Below are 20,166 nucleotides of genomic sequence, written 5' to 3' on the forward strand. Positions count from 1 at the left end.
TGTATTAGTGTCATGGAATAAAGCATGAGATATCTGACTTTGTATCGAGATGTTTGGTATGCCAGCAAATCAAAGCTAAACATCAGGTACCTTCTAGATTATTGTAGCTAGTGATGATATTGGAATAGAAAAGGGATCGAGTTACTATGGACTTCGTAACGGGTTTACCCTTATCTCTGGAAAAAAAGATATCATTTGGGTTGTCGTTGATCGTTTGAAAAAGTCAACACATTTTATTCCAGTACGTATAGATTACTCCCTTGAGAGATTAGCCGAGTTATATGTTTCTAAGATTGCCATATTACACAAAGTGCCAGTCTCCATCATATTAGATAAAGATCTGCGATTTCCATCACGATTTGGAAAAAGTTACAAGAAGCTCTTAGTACTCGGTTACATTTTAGCACTGCATTTCATCCTTAGATATATGGTCAGTCCGAAAGAGTAATTCAGATTCTCGAAGATATGCTTCGTTGCTGTGTATTAGAGTTCGAAGGAAATTGGGAGAAATATTTACTGTTGGTTGAATTTACGTATAATAATAGTTTTCAATTGAGCATAAAGATGGCACCGTATGAGGCTTTGTATGGTCGTAAATGTCAAACTCTGTAATACTGGACTAAGCTTAGTGAGAAAAAAGATACACAGGGTTGATTTGATTCGTGAGACTAAAGAAAAAGTAAAAGTGACCCAAGATAGTTTGAAAGCAGCTTCAGATCAACAGAAATCATATGCGGATCTTAAACATAAAAACATAGAGTTTCAAATCAGCGATAGAGTATTTTTGAAAGTATCACCCTGGAAGAAAGTTCTTCAGTACAGTCGCAAAGGAAAACTAAGTCCGCTATTTATCGGGCCATATAAGATTACTGAAAGAATCAGACCTGTTGCGTATTGATTAACTTTACCTTCAGAATTAGAAAAAGATTCATACTGCCTTCCACGTGTCTATGTTACGACGGTACCGATCTAACCCTTCACATGTTATCTCCCCGATGGATGTTGAGATTCAACCTGATATGTCGTATAGTGAGGAACCAATAAGAATTCTAGCCTGATAAGTGAAAGAATTTAGAAACAAGAATATAGCTTTAGTAAAAGTTCTCTAGCAGTGACACAGAATAGAAGAAGCCACCTGGGAACCTAAGGAAACTATGAGAAAGCAATACCTAAACCTCTTCCCTAGTAAGATTTTCGGGAACAAAAATTCCTTTAGGGGGAGTTGTAACAGCTCGTTTTCAATTAAATCGAAACAATGATTTTGGGACCACAAATTTGAAGTCAAAAATTATTTTTTACTATTATTTTATTTACTACAGCATGATAGTAGTACCATATAAAAAATTCATTAAGAATTTTTACTGTTTGCATACTCAATTTGATAAAAAGGACTAAATCGCGTACAGAGCAAAAGTTGAGTTCTAGTAGCTAAAGGTATTAAATAGTCATATAACTTTAAATTGCAAGTCCTTATATGTTAATTATACCACTTATATGTTAGTTGATGAGAATGGTTTGGCAATATGGAAATTTTGATTGATTTTAAAGGTTAATTAAGTAATTAGTAAATAATGTTAATATTAAATAAAACAAAAGTTAAAGTTATCATCTTTAACCTTTGTTCAACCAAAACTTCAAAGATAAAAATAACCATGGAAGCTTAACATTTGGTCATCCTTGTTTTCTTGATTAGGTATTCATTTTTGTCCCATTTTTAATGATTTCTATATTTTTGGGATCATTGTAACTTAATCTAGCTAGCCCGGGGACTAATTTGTGAAACTATTAAACTATTAGGGTTTTTCCATTGATGCATGCACATGAGTTTTGAAGTTTAATGATAGAAAATGGATGGTTGTTGTTAGATAAACAACTTTTGTAAAGGGGGGTTTTGGTAAAATTAAGAAATAAATGAAATATAGGACATCTAGGGACCTAATTGATATTCGACCATAGTAGGTTGTGATGGAATTTCATGAATTTCCATTTTTATGATATAGGGACTAAATTGAAAAGAAATTAAAAGTATAGGTGCAAAATGGTAATTTTTTGAAATATGATTTGGGTTAAATTGAATGAAATATATATTAAATTAAGTTAAATTTATCCATATAGATTAGGACAGACCTTGTACGACTTTAGATCGGGGCAAAGAGAAAGTCTCGAATTAATCACCTCTGTATTTATGAATACTTGTCGAGGTAAGTTCGTGTAATTAAATCGTATTTATATGTTTTTAATTGAAGTATATATATATGTTATGAATTGTCATACATAATTATCGATTTCATATCCAACGACGTACGACAATTACTGAGCCCCATTTGAACCTTAGGAATCCGTAGGATACAAATGACATGTCATTAGGGTTTACATGATTTGGGTACTGGCTCTGAACGTCCTACCGATGGCTGAGGTCCTACATGTGTTGTGGATACTCCACAGCTCGTGTGAGAAGCATCATGTAGCTACATTCTGACCCACAACTCGTGAGAGCAAGCTGATTTATAGCTCATGAGAGCATACCGATCTACAGCTCAAGTGAGCATACTGATTCACAGCTTGTATGAGCATAAATGTATATAAATTGACGAATTACAATTATATGAGCTAGCACACTATGTGTGAGCTATCTCGGGTATCCAACGATATTCTAAATGGTTCAACAGGCAATGTTCATACACGAAATGATAGAAGTTCGATATAAACTATTATAGGTATACACATGAACTTTAATAGAAATGTTGTTACATCTTATATGGAAACTTGAATTGGTTGATATATTTGGAACTTGATCAACTGATGTATTCATCCATGTTTATTGGCTTATATATGTCTTTACATGGCTAACATGGTTGGTGAATACGTGTTTAGGCATTTTGCCAAATTGTATTTGGATATGCTTGGTTTACTTACCTAATGTATGATTAAACAGTAAGTTATATTCTATGTTATACGAACTTACTAAGCTTAAATGTTTACTTTGTATTATTTTTTGTGTTTTATAGTGAATTAGAAGCTCGTTCGGGTTGGAAACTTTTCGAAGCTATATCACACTATCCATCAGCTCTTTTGATATATTCGGTTGTTTAATTTTGGTTATAATAGCATGTATAGGTATTTTGGCTAATGTTGGCCTATATGTTTGGTTGTGAATATGGCCATTTGATTTGGCTTGTGTTTTGGCATATTTTGGTATATATACAAGTAGCCTTAAAATGGTTGATGAATGACTTAATATGGTTGAATGATGGAAGATGAGATGATAGATGAATATGCATAATATATATGGCTTGTGACTTGTAGAGAATTGGTACTTGTTTGAATAGCTTAAATGACTATTGATGCTAATTATAGAATGGCATTTTGGTACCAAATGGTTGTGTTTTGGTAAGTAAATCATATGGTATGTATTGATACAAATATGCATGCAAGTTAGTTTATTATTTGGTCAAATTGAATACACGATTAGACATGTTTATATATTGTCATTTGAAGTACCTAAGAGCATATTGGTTGTATGATATTATACCATATGTATAAGACTTTTTTATGCTTGATTTGGATGTCTTGTTTTGGCTTGTAAGTATGTGCAATGTTGTGTGTAGGTACATGCCAAATTGGGTGAGAAAAATGGCTTGTAAAATGGCCTATTTTCGCCCACATGGGCGTGTGTCTCAGCCATATGTGACACACGACCAGGTGACACGGTCGTGTGTCCCCTGTAGCTTTCAAAGGGTTGCAAGTTAGGCTATTACACGGCCTAGCACACGGGCGTGTGGGGTTACTTTGAAGGGTACACAGCCTGGCACACGGGCGTGTGACTGGGTCATGTCACCCTAGTCAGTGAGTTACACGGGCTAGGACACAGTCGTGTGTCCCTATTTTGAATGCCCACACAGCCTGAGACATGGGCATGCCTCCTAGCCGTGTGACCCCTGAAGTTTTGAAAATTTTCACTATTTTCTAAAAATTTCTCTAAGTTTCCGATTTAGTCCCAACTTGTTTCTAACACGTATTTAGGGCCTCAAAGGCTCGTATAAGGGACACTATGTATGTTTAGAAATTTTTTTAATATGTTTATTGATATGATATGAAATATTTGAAATTTCTGTCAATTTGAATTGTAAACTCTAGTAATGCTCCGTAATCCTATTCTGGCGACGGATACGGGTTAGGGGTGTTACAGAAACGAACGTAAGTCTTATGTAAACTATATCTTCGATAAAACCCAAAAAACTGAAACACGTCCATAATGACGCAAACACAACCCAGCCAACCAGCAAAAGACCAATGTTGGTCTGGCAGCAAAGGATGCTAGTGGCCCGACGGATGTGGTCAACGACGACCCAAGTAGTTAGAGATCGCCCAATAGTGGTTGATGATAGCTCGATGATGGTGATGGCACAATGATGACGGCAGCCTCACAACAACTAAGACAGCAATGTGAATCAATGTGACAACAAAAGTTCATAGTGGCAAACTAAAAGACTCAAAGTATCCTTTAGGGTGATTTTTGTAATTTTATTATTTTTCTAGGATGGAATAATGGAAAATTTAACTAGTAAATTTTATGCTTTTATTTATGATAGCATGATGCTATTTATTTGACTACAAATATATGTTCATGCATATATATGATAAGCATACCATTTATTTTAAGGAAAGAGTGTCACATGTACTTGTCATGCATTTATTAATCATTTATGATTGAAACTAGACATTAAAAATCTTGCATGCTTTTAAAAATTAAGTGGGAGAATGTCCTTAAACAATATCTACGACCTCCATTAATGGTCTTTTATTATGGCATGACAATTTAACTACCCCACATTAGGATTGTCATGTGAATCTCACTAAGGAGATTTCCTAAAAGTAAGAAGAATTATCGTGTAAACGTATAATGGTTGGCTGACCACGTTGTAGATATTATTGTGTGATATAACAAGAAGTTTTTCTTCAAAAAGACAACTAGTCACAGTGTAACACCCCTTGTCCGATCCAGTTGTCGGACCCAGGCTATAAGATGTTACCAGACAAAACTCACATAGATTACACATACTTGAGACATACACGGTGGATCATGCCACGGACTAATATGTGGCTGACTGATCTTACAGGTTGTCCAACTGCGTATTTAATTGCTGATGGCAAAATTGTGGACTATCGTGGACACAAATATTGCAGAAAGTAAGGGGGACATCTAATTTCGTAATTTCTTGCGGACACCTAAATGGCAGACTATTTCGCAGATACCCTACACTACAATACGTCCCACGAAACTTATAATGCGGAACATAACAGAACCTAAGTCCATTTTATTTAACATACATCTTCTTATTATTCAATTTCAACCATAGTATTTCAACTCAATAATTGTTAATAACTCACCTAAATTTTATATAAAGCAAAATTTCATAAATATAAAGTAACTAAATTGGTCTTAGGTCATAGAGATACAAACCGAAAACTCGGTCACTTGTCATCGACTATTTCCTTTCCTCTCCTTTTTGACTAAACCAACTCATGGGGTGGGCCCGACTCAACCTGAATGCCCGCCTGAAAAGTGGGAGGTTTGGGTAAAAATATAGGCCTAAAATGGGCTTAGACAAAAGAAAAAGGCCAATTTAGAAAATGGACTGAGCCTTAGGTAAGGCTTTTTCGGCCCGAGCCCAGCCCGAATATGTTAAAAAAAACTGCAGTTTTTATTTTTATTTTTTTCAATATTTTGCTACCATTTCACTATTATGTTGCTATTATTTTGTTATTATTGTATAACTCTTGTTTTATTGTTAATTTTGTTACTATTTTAGAGGCATTTGCTTGTTAAGTTGCACCTATCTTAATGTTAATTATTGGGAAACATTTATTTTAATATTTTTATTAATTTTTTATGTATTATATTTTTTAAAAATTTTATATAAAAATTAATATAAAAAATTAATACTGGCTAGGCCGGGCCCGGGTTTTAATATTTTTATCCGAGCCGGACTTGGGCAAAATTTTAGGCTCATTTTTTAGGCTGAGTCTAAGCCTAGCAAATGAGCCTAAAATTTTAGTTAGGCACAGTCTAGCCAATGAGCACCTCTACTTTCAACGATCCTACGTCGTTTTTAGCTACAAATAATATTTCTATAATGGTATAATATCAAATTTTATACAAACCATATTTAATTACAAAGTCGTACATATTTTGCAAATTATTCAATTTAGTTTCTAAAACCGATATAGTCATATCTTTCAAATTTGAATTTCGATTTTAAAATCGATCTCAATCACATCCTTCTATAGCCTTCTATTATCTATAATTACAGAAATATTACACTAATTTCAAAATTTATGCACTTTAGTCTCTATGTTCAAAAACTAACAATTAAATGTTACAAACTGGTCCTTTTTCATATCTAAGCTTAAAATCTAACAAATTAACATCAATTTCATCAAGTATTCAACAATGATAACTTTTGAAAACTTTAACAAATTCACAAATTGATACACATGCTAGCAAAATCAAACTCTTAGAAACTCAAAAATATTAAAATTACAAGAAACGTACTTAAATCGCTTGCCAAATGAAAGACATTGAACCGTAAGAAAGCTTTCTTCCCTTTTATTTCTTGAAGTTTTGGTGAAGATGATAAAATAAGATGATATCCATTTCTTTTTGAGCTTTTATACTTTCATTTATTATTAATTAATTTAGTTTAATTTAATTAATCTTACTTTTAACTAATTAATCAACCTTTAAACATGATTTAGTGGTTTCTTACATCATTTCCCACTAACATACATTACACTTTGATTTAATAACTAATTTGGTCCTTTAACCAATTAAAAATCTATAATGATTAATTTTTATCACTTTTATAATTTAGTTCTTGTACCTTTATTAACAATAATTAACAAAATTAAAGGGCTAAACTTTAATTAGACCTTATACTAACCCCGTAAATATTAAATAATAATATTTATGAACTTAAACATCAGAAATGATACTCCAAAACCGCATTTTCTGATACCATTGACTTTGGGGTCATTACAATTTAATTAACTTTAATTTATTTAATCAGACGACTATAAACATCACCAACCACTAACACCCACCTTGACATGGTCTAATTACTATTTTAGACCTTAAGTCATTTTCTAATTAAAATCTATAGCGATTGGACTTTACAGTTTAGTTACTGAACCTTAATTAATCACTAATTCAACTAAGTTACCTATCCAAAATTCAATCACCTATACAATAAGTCTATTGTTATTAAATATTTACAGACTCAGTTTACGAAAATGGAATCTCGAACACGTAATTTTCGACATCACTAGAAATCGAGTCATTACATGAGCTCTCATTAATTACATATCATTACGAAAGTTACACGATCAATGCTAGTCATAAGTGTGTTACCCTCATAAAATATAATCTCTTTGAGATAAATTTGTTCTCCCAATATGATCTTATTTTATTTAATGACAATCATTATATCTTCTTTCATAAAAAGTCAATTATTATCATGATCACGTTTACTTTTCATCTATCATATAATACCAATAAAAGGATATTATTTACCTTTTTCTTGAGTTATGAATTTCACTGTTATGAATGATGTTACATGTAACACCCCGTACCCGAGACCGTTGCCGGAGTCGAACACGAGGTGCTAACCGACTTAATTCATTTACTTTTACAGTCCATTTTAAAAATTTCCAGGCAGTTGGCTAACTGTGTCACTATCACCTTAAAAATCATATCTTGAGTTCTAAAACTCGAAAATCAGTTTCGTAATTTTTCCCTGAAACTAGACTCATATTTCCATCTACATATTTTTTTCTATAATTTTTTGTTGGGCCAATTAATACATTTTATTAGTTAAAGTCTCCCCTGTTACAGGGTACGACTACACTGACCTTCATGCATTACGATTTGGATATCTCCCTGTACAGGGCTTCAATACTGATGCCGTTTATTTCTATAGAAACTAGACTCAAATAGGAATCTATACATATATGGAATGACTTCTAAATGTCTCTGGTTAATATATAATGAATTTCCAAAGTTAGATCAGGGGATCCAGAAACCGTTCTGACCCTGTCTCACGAAAACTTTAGCATCTCATAATATACTGTTCATATGAACGTTTCGTTACTTTCCTATGAAAATAGATTCATCAAGGTTCGTTTGCATAATTTATTCACTATTTAATTCCATTCCTACTATTTTTAGTGATTTTCCAAATCTACATCACTACTGCTGTCAGCATCTGCCTTTAAGGTAGACTTTACCTATTTCATAGTTTCCATGATTCAACTAGCCCTTTTAGCATAAATAGCACAAATTATGATAGTGATTAACCATTCCCATGGCCAATCCTTGTTAAGCATATCCATACCAAATGATTATAACATTATGCTCAAACATATATAAGCCATTTTCGCATGGCTATCCAAAATTATACAAATCCAAAGGGTCCATGACCCACAACAAAAAGGGTAGTCCTATACATGCCATTTCAAAGTTCAACCAAAAGTATACCAAAAGGAGCTTTGATAGTGTGGGCGACTTCGACTTCAAAATCCCGAGTCCGATAACTGAAGAACCAAAATCTATAAAACAGAGAATCAAAGAAACGGAGTAAGCATTAAATGCTTAGTAAGTTTTAAGCAAACAAAGTGTTCTCAATCACTATCATTGGTCATTCATTTCAACTGTTCGATGAAGTTAATCTAGAGCTTCATCTCGATCTATAATATCATTAAACGCAACACTTGGCTGCCACATATATACTTTCGAATAATAATGACCTAGATGGTCAAATATTTCCAAAGCACATTCTTCATCGATTTTCAACTTTCAAAAATCCTTTCCACTTGTTCATAATCACATCCATACTTTTAATTATTTCAACATGACAAGTACTAAATTACCATAGGCACATAAAGAACCAAACATATTCCTTATCACATATACGTAAGCTTACAAATCATAATCCTTACCTTGTACTGGCACATCTAGCTCAACCCAACTCATACTCAAATCATAAGGCTTTTGGGCAGAATATGCACTAATACATAAGAATATTTCATCGCATACTTTATTATACAAACATACCATTACCAATTAGATCATTCTCATATTTGGAGTTATAATATTAATCACATTTACCTACCTCTTTGATACTAATAATTCACCTCGAAATCACTCCACCGATGAGTAAGTAATACGTACCTGAACATCTTAAATACATAATACTTAATGCAGATACTCAATATCAAAGTCTTACTTGAATCCTAGCATTTAGCCGTCGGGTCTTTAAAGCTCGAATATAGTACGAGCACGAAGCCTACGGACATTAATCAGGATAATATTCTCGCATAAAGCCTGCGGGGTTTTAACCCGGATATAGTACTGACACAAATGCCCTTCGGGACTCATCACATTTATACACTTTCACATCCATCACGTTGGCCACTCGGCCCTGTCACATATATACACTTTCACATTCATCACATCGGCCATTAGGCCTTATCACGTATATACACTTTCACATTCATCACATCGGCCATTAGGCCTTATCACATATATACACTTTCACATTCATCACATCGGCTATTAGGCCTTATCACATATATACATATATACACTTTCACATTCATCACATCGGCTATTAGGCCTTATCACATATATACACTTTCACATTCATCACATCGGCCATTAGGCCTTATCACATATATATACACTTTCACATTCATCACATCGGCCATTAGGCCTTATCACATATATACACTTTCACATTTATTCAAATATACTTCACATACCACATATACTATCATGTACAGACTTGGTCTTGGCCGAATCTACATCCATTACTTTCCAATGAATAATTCAATTTTACGTCATACTATCATTTCATATTCGAATACTCATAAGCTTACAATATCACGATTTAGAATTCAAGTATGGGTTTAATCAATAGCTTATGAGCAACTAAAACAAGTTTTATCCATGTTTACAACAAAATCACATATTCACTACGAGCTGTTTTCCTGAGCAATGGTCACTAAATTATTTATAACCAGAGCTAAAAAACTCCAAATCACTTGCCGTTAATTTTTCCTGAATATAGACTCTTATATATTCCATCCATAAAATTTCCAGAATTTTAGGTTTGGCCAATCAATACCAGATTTTTCTTAAAGTTTCCCCTGTTTCACTATTTGACTAATCTGACCACTCTTCACTACAAATCAAATTTCTCATTTTACAGAATTCAAAATGTGTTGTATTTGATTTCATTTGAAACTAGACTCATTAAGGAGTCTAAGCATATAAATTTTATCTTATAACCATTTTTGTACAATTTATAATGATTTTCTAAAAACAGAATAGGGGATTTCGGAGTCATTCTGACACCGTCTCACACAACTTTAAATATCTCTTTATAGGAAATTTCTTTGCTCACAAGGTCTCTTTTATAAGAAACTAGACTAACTAAGCTTTGATTACATATTTTATTCAGCCTATAATTCCACGCCAACAATTTATAGTGATTTTCTAAAATCACGTTACTGCTGCTGTCCAAAGCAAATTATTACAATTTGCTCTTAAATTTCCAAGTCCAAACACTTATGAACTTACCTTTTGAGTTTAAGACATATCATGGCCACATCATATCTTATTAACTCAACTCATTATGTCCTATTTTGATTGGATTTACTCAACGTTTGATCACTTAAAACTTACCTCGGAAGTGGTCGACGATTAGGTATCCACGGCTATTCGTTTACATTCTCTTTTTCCCCTATCCTACTTTTATCCTCTTTGCTCTTAAGCTAAAGCCGCAGAGCACTTTCGAACACCATCACTCAGCTTGGATTGAAGCATCGGATACAAAAACTTTAACCTTCATGTACAATTAATTTCGGCATTCAATCCCCTTAAATTTCAGCTTGTAAAACAATTAATAGCAGTTTTAGACATCATAGTCTTCACCCATTTAGACAACATTCTTTAACATCTAAATAGCTCATTTATATATCATTTGTTCATTAACAACACAATATTCAAACAGCATCAATACCACAATCAGATAGCATAAGCAGGGCAGCAATGAATAATACCAACAAGGTAAAATTCGGACAATGATTTAACATTTTCAACAATTGTCAAACACAAGAGAATAAAAGTTCAAGGAAAGCTCACTAAGGTTCCCAACACCGATTCTACCTATTCAATTTGCTCTTTCCCTTTTCTACTACAACCTTCTCCTACCTTGTTAGCTAAATACAATCAACCCCAAAGTTACAAAAATGGATTATAACAACACAAGCATTCACTAAATTCTTTTAACACAAGTGAGAAACTCTTCATCTACTAGACATGCAACATTTGCAACTAGAAAAGAAAATCTTCTCTACTCCCACATATTCGTCAAGCTCAAATCAACAATGCAACCAGAATTTGTCAACGAAAAGCTATGGGCAAGGGAGAGTTTAGAAGAGTTACCCTTCTACTTGAAAATTTTAACTTCTAAGCAACAAATTTCATGGTTTTCCACTACATGCAGCTGCCCTCTCCTTTCTAGCTTCATTCCTTTCTTCCTCTTTTCATTTTGGCCAAGAAGAAGCGATTTCTTCTTTTCTTTCCTTCTCAAGTCACGGCAATGGGGGGGAACATGGATGAGACAACTTTGTTCTCATCACCCCTCCCTTTTCATTTCTTTATTACTAACCCTTTATTATATTCTTTCTCCCATAACACACTAACACAACATGTTTCCAACATGTTTCACCCCATAACATTTTGTCCACTCTCATGCTCATGGCCGGCCACTACTAATTAGGGGGGAAATTGACATGCAAGTCCACCCTTTTTATTTCATGCACTAATAGATCCTTATGTTTTGACCTATCACATTTCAAAAGTGTCACACATAAGTCCTATTGACTAAATTCACATGCAATTTACTAAATCAAAGCTTAAAACTTTCACACATTCGTATTCACATATAATAGTCATAAAATATGACGGCTAATTATTTTTATGACTCGATTTTGTGGTCCCGAAACCATTTTTTGACTAGGGTCAAATTAGGGGTGTCACATTACTTACTGCAAAGGTCGTATATCAAATGCAATAACTTTTGATCGCTTATATATTTAAACTCAAAATTTTACTTACATCAAGATATACAAATCATGCATACATTTTCAATCATTCATTCAGCATTAAGATGTCACAATATGAACATCATAAGTAAATAAATCCATAAACGGATTTAGAATCTATTATATTTGGATCATGTCTGATGTACAATCAGTCCAATCAGTTATATCTATATTTCAAAATCTATAATGGGTATTTGATTAGCTCCATTTTCATCAAGGATTATAACAAAAATTCATACGTACACAACACACTCGGAACAATTCGTGTGTACTCTAGTTTTAACTAAACTATACTGCAATGCAAACTTGGTCACTATACAATACCTGAATAAACAGATTAATCTGCAATTGGCTAACTGAACGATTGGGTCGTCAAGGATCATAGTCGTGATATTGATCATTGAATAATCTGGTTCGATCTTCATGGAGATGGAGAAGAATAAATTTAACCAAACTTGCACCTATGGACTAGAAACAGGTTGTAAAGAGATAGCATGTTCTGCATGGGGTATATGTTTCCTATCAATCTTTTTATTTCTTGAATAAACTTTCTGCAGTGAGATAAACTTGGGTTTACAACCTGCTAGAAATTGGTGACATAAAAATTTGTTCAATAGGTTGCTAATGGAAAGTAGACGCGAGTAAAATTCGATTTGACTCGAAAAAATCGAAAAAAAATTCAAATTTCAAGTTAAATTAATTGAGTTATTCGAGTTATTCGAGTCAATTCGATTTTTCTTTCTAAAATTTCGAGTTCGAATCGAGTTGAGTTTTCGAATTCGAATAATTCGTATAATTCAAATATCAAACTATAATATTTTACATTTTTACCTCAAACTCTCAAATATTTTTATTTTTCCCCCAAAACTTTTACTCCTCCTCACTTTTCCCCCAAAACTTTTACTCCCCTCCTATCCTAATCCCCCATCTACCTAAAATTTATTTCCCACCAAAATTTTACTCTCCCATTTACTTTTCCTCAAAATTTTACTCCCCAAAACCTTTAAAACTTTTTATTTTCCCCCTAAATTTTTACTCCCTCCCACTTTCCCCCTACAACTTTTACTTCCTTCCCGTCCCACCCCCCATCTACCCCAAACCCATCCCCCTATTTTTTTAATATTTTTCCTTCAAATTTTTACTCCCCTATTTATTTTCCCTCAAACGTTTACTCTCCAAAACTTTTTATTTTCTTCCTAAACTTTTTCTTTTCACTCTTTACTCCCAAATAAAAAATCAAAATTATCCAAAAAAAAAATCCCTAAACATAAATAGTAATAATTTTATTTATAACTACTATTTATATGATTAAATTAAATTTCATTTTTTATATTATTTATATTATTGAATTGTTTAGCCATATTGAATATTTATATTAAAATTGAATTATTAATGATGCCATAAAATATTCGTGTTAAAATTTTATATCGGTATCAATTTTACATTTTATCTTTAAAATAACATTTATTAAAAAAATCACATTTTTACATTTAATATATTTTTTAATTCCAAAATATATAGTGACAAGAATATGAAGATAATTGAAACAACTAAGCAAGCAAAGAAACTAATCCGTATATAAAAGATTAATAAATAAATTATAAGGTGATGAAAGGTAATAAAAAATTTGATCACGGTAGACAAATTTTATTACGATGGGTGACAATAGTTACAAGGACCTAAAATCATTTTTTAAAATTTAACTCGAACAAATATATTCGATTCAATTCAATTCAAATTCCATCTCTCGAGAAAATTTCAAATCAAATTAGAATGATAAAATATAATTCTTCAACTCGATTAATTCAAAAATTTTTTATTTAATTCGATTTGATTCAATCGAACGCTCACCCCTAATGAAAAGGATGGGTAAGGATTTTGATTGAATCTAAGGAAATTCTAGGTTGGTTGAATTAAACTCAATAATTGGTTCTTTTGCTTTTTATAGTTATAAAAGAGATCAATAATAGATAAAGATATGAAAAATATTGAAATTCAAACTTTAAATTTATTGAATCTTGCCACTTAAGAAAAACAAGAGCCAACTGAACTAAACATTTAAAATTCTTTAATCATGTTGGATGAAGAAAGCAAATGTTTTGCTTCAACTAAAGATAACCAATCAATATTCAGCAACAAAACAGGCCTCTGCTATCCAGAATTACACAAAGTACATACCCCTCCATGTAGAGATTTTAGAAGACAAATTTGTGATGCTCAAATTAATGAGAATTATGGTAACCAATCTACCTGTCGCAAAAATCATGACAATGAAGTCTTGTAACATTAGCTTTGATATCTCAGAAAAGAAGAATGCAAGAAAGTGCTCACTGGTTTGGACTTTGGATAAAATAAAATTGTATTTTCACATGGTTGAGCGGCATCAGGTTTGGTGAGTCCTTCCTCCAATCATGAGGAATGACAAATACTTGGCTTGCATTAGAGAACATTCAAAATGAAAAACCAGAGACTGACAAGCATATGAGAGAAATAGAGAAAGAAACAGAAAATAAGAATCATAAGGCAGAAGCATTTCTGGGAATTTGTCTGCTACTCATAAGATGTGGCAAATCTAATACCTGCATTCCAAAAAAAAAAATGAAGATGGTATCAAGTCATGCATATAATTGGCAGAATGCAATGTCAGCTATAAAGACCATATATGAAACCTTAAAGGTTTAAGTTTTTAAGAGCAAGGTAAATTACCCGCTCTGTGAAGCCCAAGTACCATCCATCATGAAAGTATTTAATGCACTATACTGCATGATGTAGCAAAAGTTAGAATAAGTCCATATTTCGTAGCAACATTCACATGACTAAAGGCCAGCCAAGTGCAACAACTTGCTCAAAAGTGCAGGTTTGATAATCAATCATTGCTCCTATTTTCTTGGAAATTATTTCTGCTCTGATTACAGCTGCCTTTTGCATCAATGCAAGGAGTGAGAGGTGGGAAAGAAGGCACAGCTTTTAGTATGAACTTACGGCCACTTCTTAATGGTCCCGAAGAGCTTGATCCAAGCTGGTGCAAATTGTGAGGAGGTGAAACTCGCTTGCCATTTGGGGAACCAGCTTTCACAGGTTTGATGGGCATAGAAGTGTCTTTCAATATCTCTGGCATATCATCCTCCAAAATGTCATAAAGTCCGCCATCAGCTGAGTCAAGCCCCTGAAGCTTTTTATTATCATTTAAAGGAGACATTGGCTTAATAGGTGAACTGTGCCAATGAAGAGAGCCACCTGAAGTGAGAGACCTACTTCTAGGGTCCAATTGGACCCGTGAAAGGCTTGTCAATTCCCTTGCTTTAGATGATGATGAACCTATAATAACCGAGGGATGATTTGGCAGTGGAGTGTGATGGAATTCATCAGCAAGGGTAACAGCATTGTTGTAACTAATTCCCTCACAGAAAGAATCAATATCTAAATTTCCTTTACTTGTTTCCAGAAGTATGTCATTGCTATCAGAAGTTCTTCGAGATCTTGGAGATTCATAAGATAAGACAGTAAGGTCAGACTCAGGTGAAGGAAGGCATCTCCTGGAAAGAAGTCTGGAAATGGATGCATTCTTTCCATGGCTGAATAAAAAGGTTAAGTAATCAGCAATTATGAAGTTAAATCAGTATTATTTAGCTGTATCTTGAATGAAACTAAGACACCATAATTATAAATCTTACTCTGAGCACTGGACTGAAGGTGTCAAAGGTGTAAGATGGTATGGATCACACAACTCAGAATGGAAAATTTCCTTCTTAGGTTTAGCTGCCACTCTACTTTCTGATATCTCTCCGCTTCTGTTAACCATTTCTTCAGTCACACAATAATCTGGAAATTCAGGAATAAGGATTAAGAGTATATTGATTCTCAATTCTTACTTACCAAAAGATACTGTCTGCCCAAAATGAACCCTATGATGATTTTGGGAAGAGAGCAGATTTCTCTATTCCTAGTATAGGAGATGAAGACTAGCATGCATAGAAAGACAACATTCTTAAAGATATTTCTTAAAAACTCACCTTTCTTCTTGCCATAGACATTTTTACACCCCTCACATCGACATCCAATTGAGCAACCAACATTAGCCTTTTCAATAAAAAAAGCATGAGTCCAGGAACAATACACTAACAGAGATGATGTATAAAGCATGATAGATGATTCAGATAGCAATAAATTTCCAGACCTGGTAACATTCACAATATTTTTTCAGACACATCGACCTTTTGCAATTGCACCCCCTTTTGTGTCTTGCTGAGGATGGTGTCTTCCGGTTTCCATCTTCCTGAAAAGACATGATTGTGAAATTACTATATCAGGAAAAAGAAAAGAAAAGCAGAAGGCATGTCTCTGTTTTGGGCTTGGGGGTTGTAATATACCCTGTTGCTTAAAGGAAACTCAGTGACCGGCTGTACAATCTTTGGAGCAAATGCTAGTGGATTACGTGATTCAATTTGTTTGCGTGTTTCAAGAACAGTCTCTTCATACTCGGGCCTGTTGAAGCAACCTTGGCAGGAACAAGGTTCAGCACAATAGATTCCAGCAGCAAAACAATCGCAATAGCTGAAAAGGAGAAATTTAGCATATATTGTATCAATAGAGCTATGCTACACATAACAGGACTGCAACCAATTAAAAACATAATTCACTTACAGTTTCAAGCATTTGGTCTTCTTGCAATTGCAACGCTTGCAACCATCACCATCTGTGCTGTTTGATAATTTCTTCCTATAGAAGCACATTAATGGCCCAGATGATAAACTATACGGAGAAAGTTATAATTGCAAATTTGAAAGAACTATCACAAAAACTTGCCTTTTCTTTATGGGGCTTTGTTGGTCAAACATGTCATTCCCATCTCCATCCTCTGAGCTAAATTTCCTCTTTGTGTTCGGAGTCATGTGAAACCCAACTGATTCCTCGGCAAAGAGTGATTCTGAAGCAGAACCTGCAATTGTGCAAACTTTCTGTTCTAGTGCTCCTTCTTGAGGAGTTGATACTTTTTCAAATGCATCTGAGCAATTGTCGATGTTTTCAGTTGTTTGACAGCTTGTAGTAGATGTTGATTTTATTGCCTGTGCCAATTTCATGCTTGCAGTTCCACCTTGACCCATTGATGTAGCATTAACAATGCTGTTTAGGTGTAAGCCAATACCTGATGGCTTGAGAACAGTTAAGGAAGAGTTGCCATAGCACTGGGGAATCATGTTCATTGCTAATTGGGACAAGTTAACTAGTTGCCTTGTCCTTGATTTAGCACTTAAATCAAGATGAGATGAACTCAAACTCTCTGTTTCTGAATTTGTAGCAAGTGATGTTGAAGAGATAATATTATTTGCTCGATTTGTGGAAATGCTGCAGGTTGCTGTGGCTTCTGGTTGAGCTCCTCCAAATTGAAGGCAACGTCTACTCATGCTGCGTTGGAGTTCACTGGCCTACATTGACTGTTGAAATTATTCTATTGCAAAAGGAACATATGGCAGCATTTAACAATTACAATTGAAGGGTTAGGGGAGTTTAAAGAGAAATTCAGTAATCTATTTTTTATCTCCCTAAATCAGGGCTACTTCAAATCTTTTCATACCTCATGTGTCATGCTATGAACTGGAACATCTGCATCTCCGCCAATATTTTTAGCAAAACCTTCATATGACTGAACCCCCAGCAGAGATCCAGGCAGCTGTTGAAGGAAATTACTGCATCCATCACCACGGCCATCTTTCTGCCAAAAGAAAAAAAGATTGAAACATGCATATTTTATCTCCTAAAATACATGGTACTAATTCCAGATTAGATGGGGAAGACAGAAATCAATTATTACCTGAGGACCAAAGTTTTTACATTCTTTTTCCTTAGAAGAAAGATCAAATCTATCAGACTCAAACTTTTGAAATCCATCAGATATCCCTTGAGCAGAACCTTGCTCATTTTCAATCTTCAACAATTTTTCATCAGAGGTTAACTTTCTTTCGATGCTTTCTTCACTTTGCCCAGACAAAAATTGAGCTGCATCAACTTCCCTCCCCACATTATTTTTGCTGCCAAACTTAATATTTTTTAAGTCCAGTAAACCATCAACTGATGATTGAAGCACATTATTAGATTGTTTCAAATTTAACTTGACTGAACATGCAGACTTTGCGCAGTCTGTTTCCACAGGGTCAGCCAAGTATTCATCAACACATTCAGAGGAACTACCAAGCTGGACTGCCACATCGTCCTTGTTATCTTCATTCTTAATATCAGTGACCAACCCTTGCGATTCGGTAACAGATCTTTCCAAAATACAAGACTCATTTATTATTTTCTTGTCCCCTTCACACTTTTGAGATATTTCCACACTGGATGACTGGGGCCTGGAAATAAGGTTTCATGCAATCAGAGCTCAAGCATGAAGCACTCAAATGGGAAAAGATAAAGCCAAAATAAAAGGTGGACGAACCTTCCAAGTGTATTTATACGTGGAGATGTAAATACAAGAGGAGGAGAACTGAGTCCAACAAACCCTTGTGCTACATGAGCTGCTTTGTCATGCTTTATAGGAGACAGACTGCTAATGTAATTGGAGAAAGGGGATTCCTGAAATCAAAGTGGAAAATGAAAAATAAAAAGTCTAAAAATGAATCCAGGCCTAAAAGCTATGCAGTCATCATGACAGGATCACGGGGAAAAAGGGAAAGGAAGGTCCAGTTTCAAATTACTGGAACTTAAATAAACTCAAGTCTGAAGTTGGCTACAAACTAATGGAACTCAACCAATATTAAGTCTGAAGTTGCTGTCCATGTCAATGCAAATGTCTTACAATAAAGCAGATAATAATTGCTTTGAAAACAATTCACCCCATTTAGTAAGCAAAACTAGCATATAACTAAACAAATAACTCATCTGAAACTAAATGAAACACTATTACAACCTTGTGCAAAACCTAGAACCACAAGACCTTAAACATTAAACCAGCATTTACTCATTAAAGAAACTTTTTCTTCTCTTTTCTAAGGCACCTCCAGTGACAGAATAGCATCAACAAAGACAAATTCAAATCTAAACCAGTATCCAATTAAAGGACAATATATTCTAGTACAAAGTTTAGATTCTGCCAATTCATTGAATCAAAACTCCTACCCCAATTCCTCTAAAAAAAAAGGATTACCAATACTCATTAAATTAGAGGAATTCAAGTCAAACCAAGTACAAATCACAACTCTACCAATAGAATTAAAGTATCACTTAAACAATACATTTAACCATATTTACTAACAAATTGTCAAATACAAACCTCCCGAAACACAAATCTAAGACTTAGAACAAGAAGCAAATTTACAAAAGAAAATGCATTAGAAAATCAAAGTCAGAAAAGGGTGTAGAAGAAAAACTTAAAGACTGAAATGACAAGGAACATAAATTACATCCATTCATTTCTTGAAAAAAAATTAATTAATTACTTGAACTGGCGAAGAAGATGAAGAAATAGATGCTGAGGCAGAAGCAAAGGCAGAAGCAGAGGGAATTGGGGACTTAGAAAGTTTAGGAGAATCCATGGTCTGGAACCCTAGTTAGCCTCGGCATTTCTTTTTATTTTTTCTTTTTTCTTAAACCTCCAGATTTTGATTTTGGTGTTGAAATTTTCTTTATAAATTTTAGTTTTATTTACCTACTACTAAAATTCGAGAGTTGGGAGAGAGATGTAGTAAGGCTAAGAGGTGAAGGGCGGACATTCAAAATCCGAGCGGGAACGAAAACAACACAGCTCCTCGGCCTTTCTGTTTCTATTGGATCACTTTTTGGGCCTAACAATCTTCCTAATCTGCCTCATTGGATATTACTTGTGTATTTCACACTTTTTTAGTTGTCAATGTTTATATCTTTTATTAATTTAATTTTTATTTTTTGTTTTTTTCTAAATTTTATCATTAATCTTTAAAAAAAAATAGTCAAATCATTTTTCTAATGTTGATGTTAACTAAAATATTATTTTTTTAACAATGTTGGTGTAAAAATTTGTATAAT

At 33.7% G+C, this 20,166-nt stretch overlaps 1 protein-coding gene across 1 annotated transcript; it reads right to left on the reverse strand.

Annotated features, from left to right (window-relative positions):
• Positions 1 to 14,482: 14,482 nt before the first annotated feature.
• On the reverse strand, positions 14,483 to 19,889 carry LOC121213753 (protein tesmin/TSO1-like CXC 2). Its single transcript, XM_041086774.1, has 12 exons — positions 19,602 to 19,889; positions 18,602 to 18,738; positions 17,981 to 18,515; positions 17,744 to 17,881; positions 16,975 to 17,594; positions 16,813 to 16,887; positions 16,539 to 16,722; positions 16,346 to 16,444; positions 16,182 to 16,248; positions 15,843 to 15,990; positions 14,875 to 15,743; positions 14,483 to 14,747 (listed from the first exon to the last, which is right to left on the reverse strand). The coding sequence occupies exons 1-11, from the start codon at positions 19,695 to 19,697 to the stop codon at positions 15,035 to 15,037; spliced, it is 2,808 nt and encodes a 935-aa protein (XP_040942708.1). The 5' UTR covers positions 19,698 to 19,889; the 3' UTR covers positions 14,483 to 14,747; positions 14,875 to 15,034.
• Between the last annotated feature and the right edge of the window lie 277 nt (positions 19,890 to 20,166).

This window comes from Gossypium hirsutum, chromosome A02, assembly GCF_007990345.1.
Source record: "Gossypium hirsutum isolate 1008001.06 chromosome A02, Gossypium_hirsutum_v2.1, whole genome shotgun sequence".
Classification (NCBI taxonomy): Eukaryota; Viridiplantae; Streptophyta; class Magnoliopsida; order Malvales; family Malvaceae; genus Gossypium; species Gossypium hirsutum.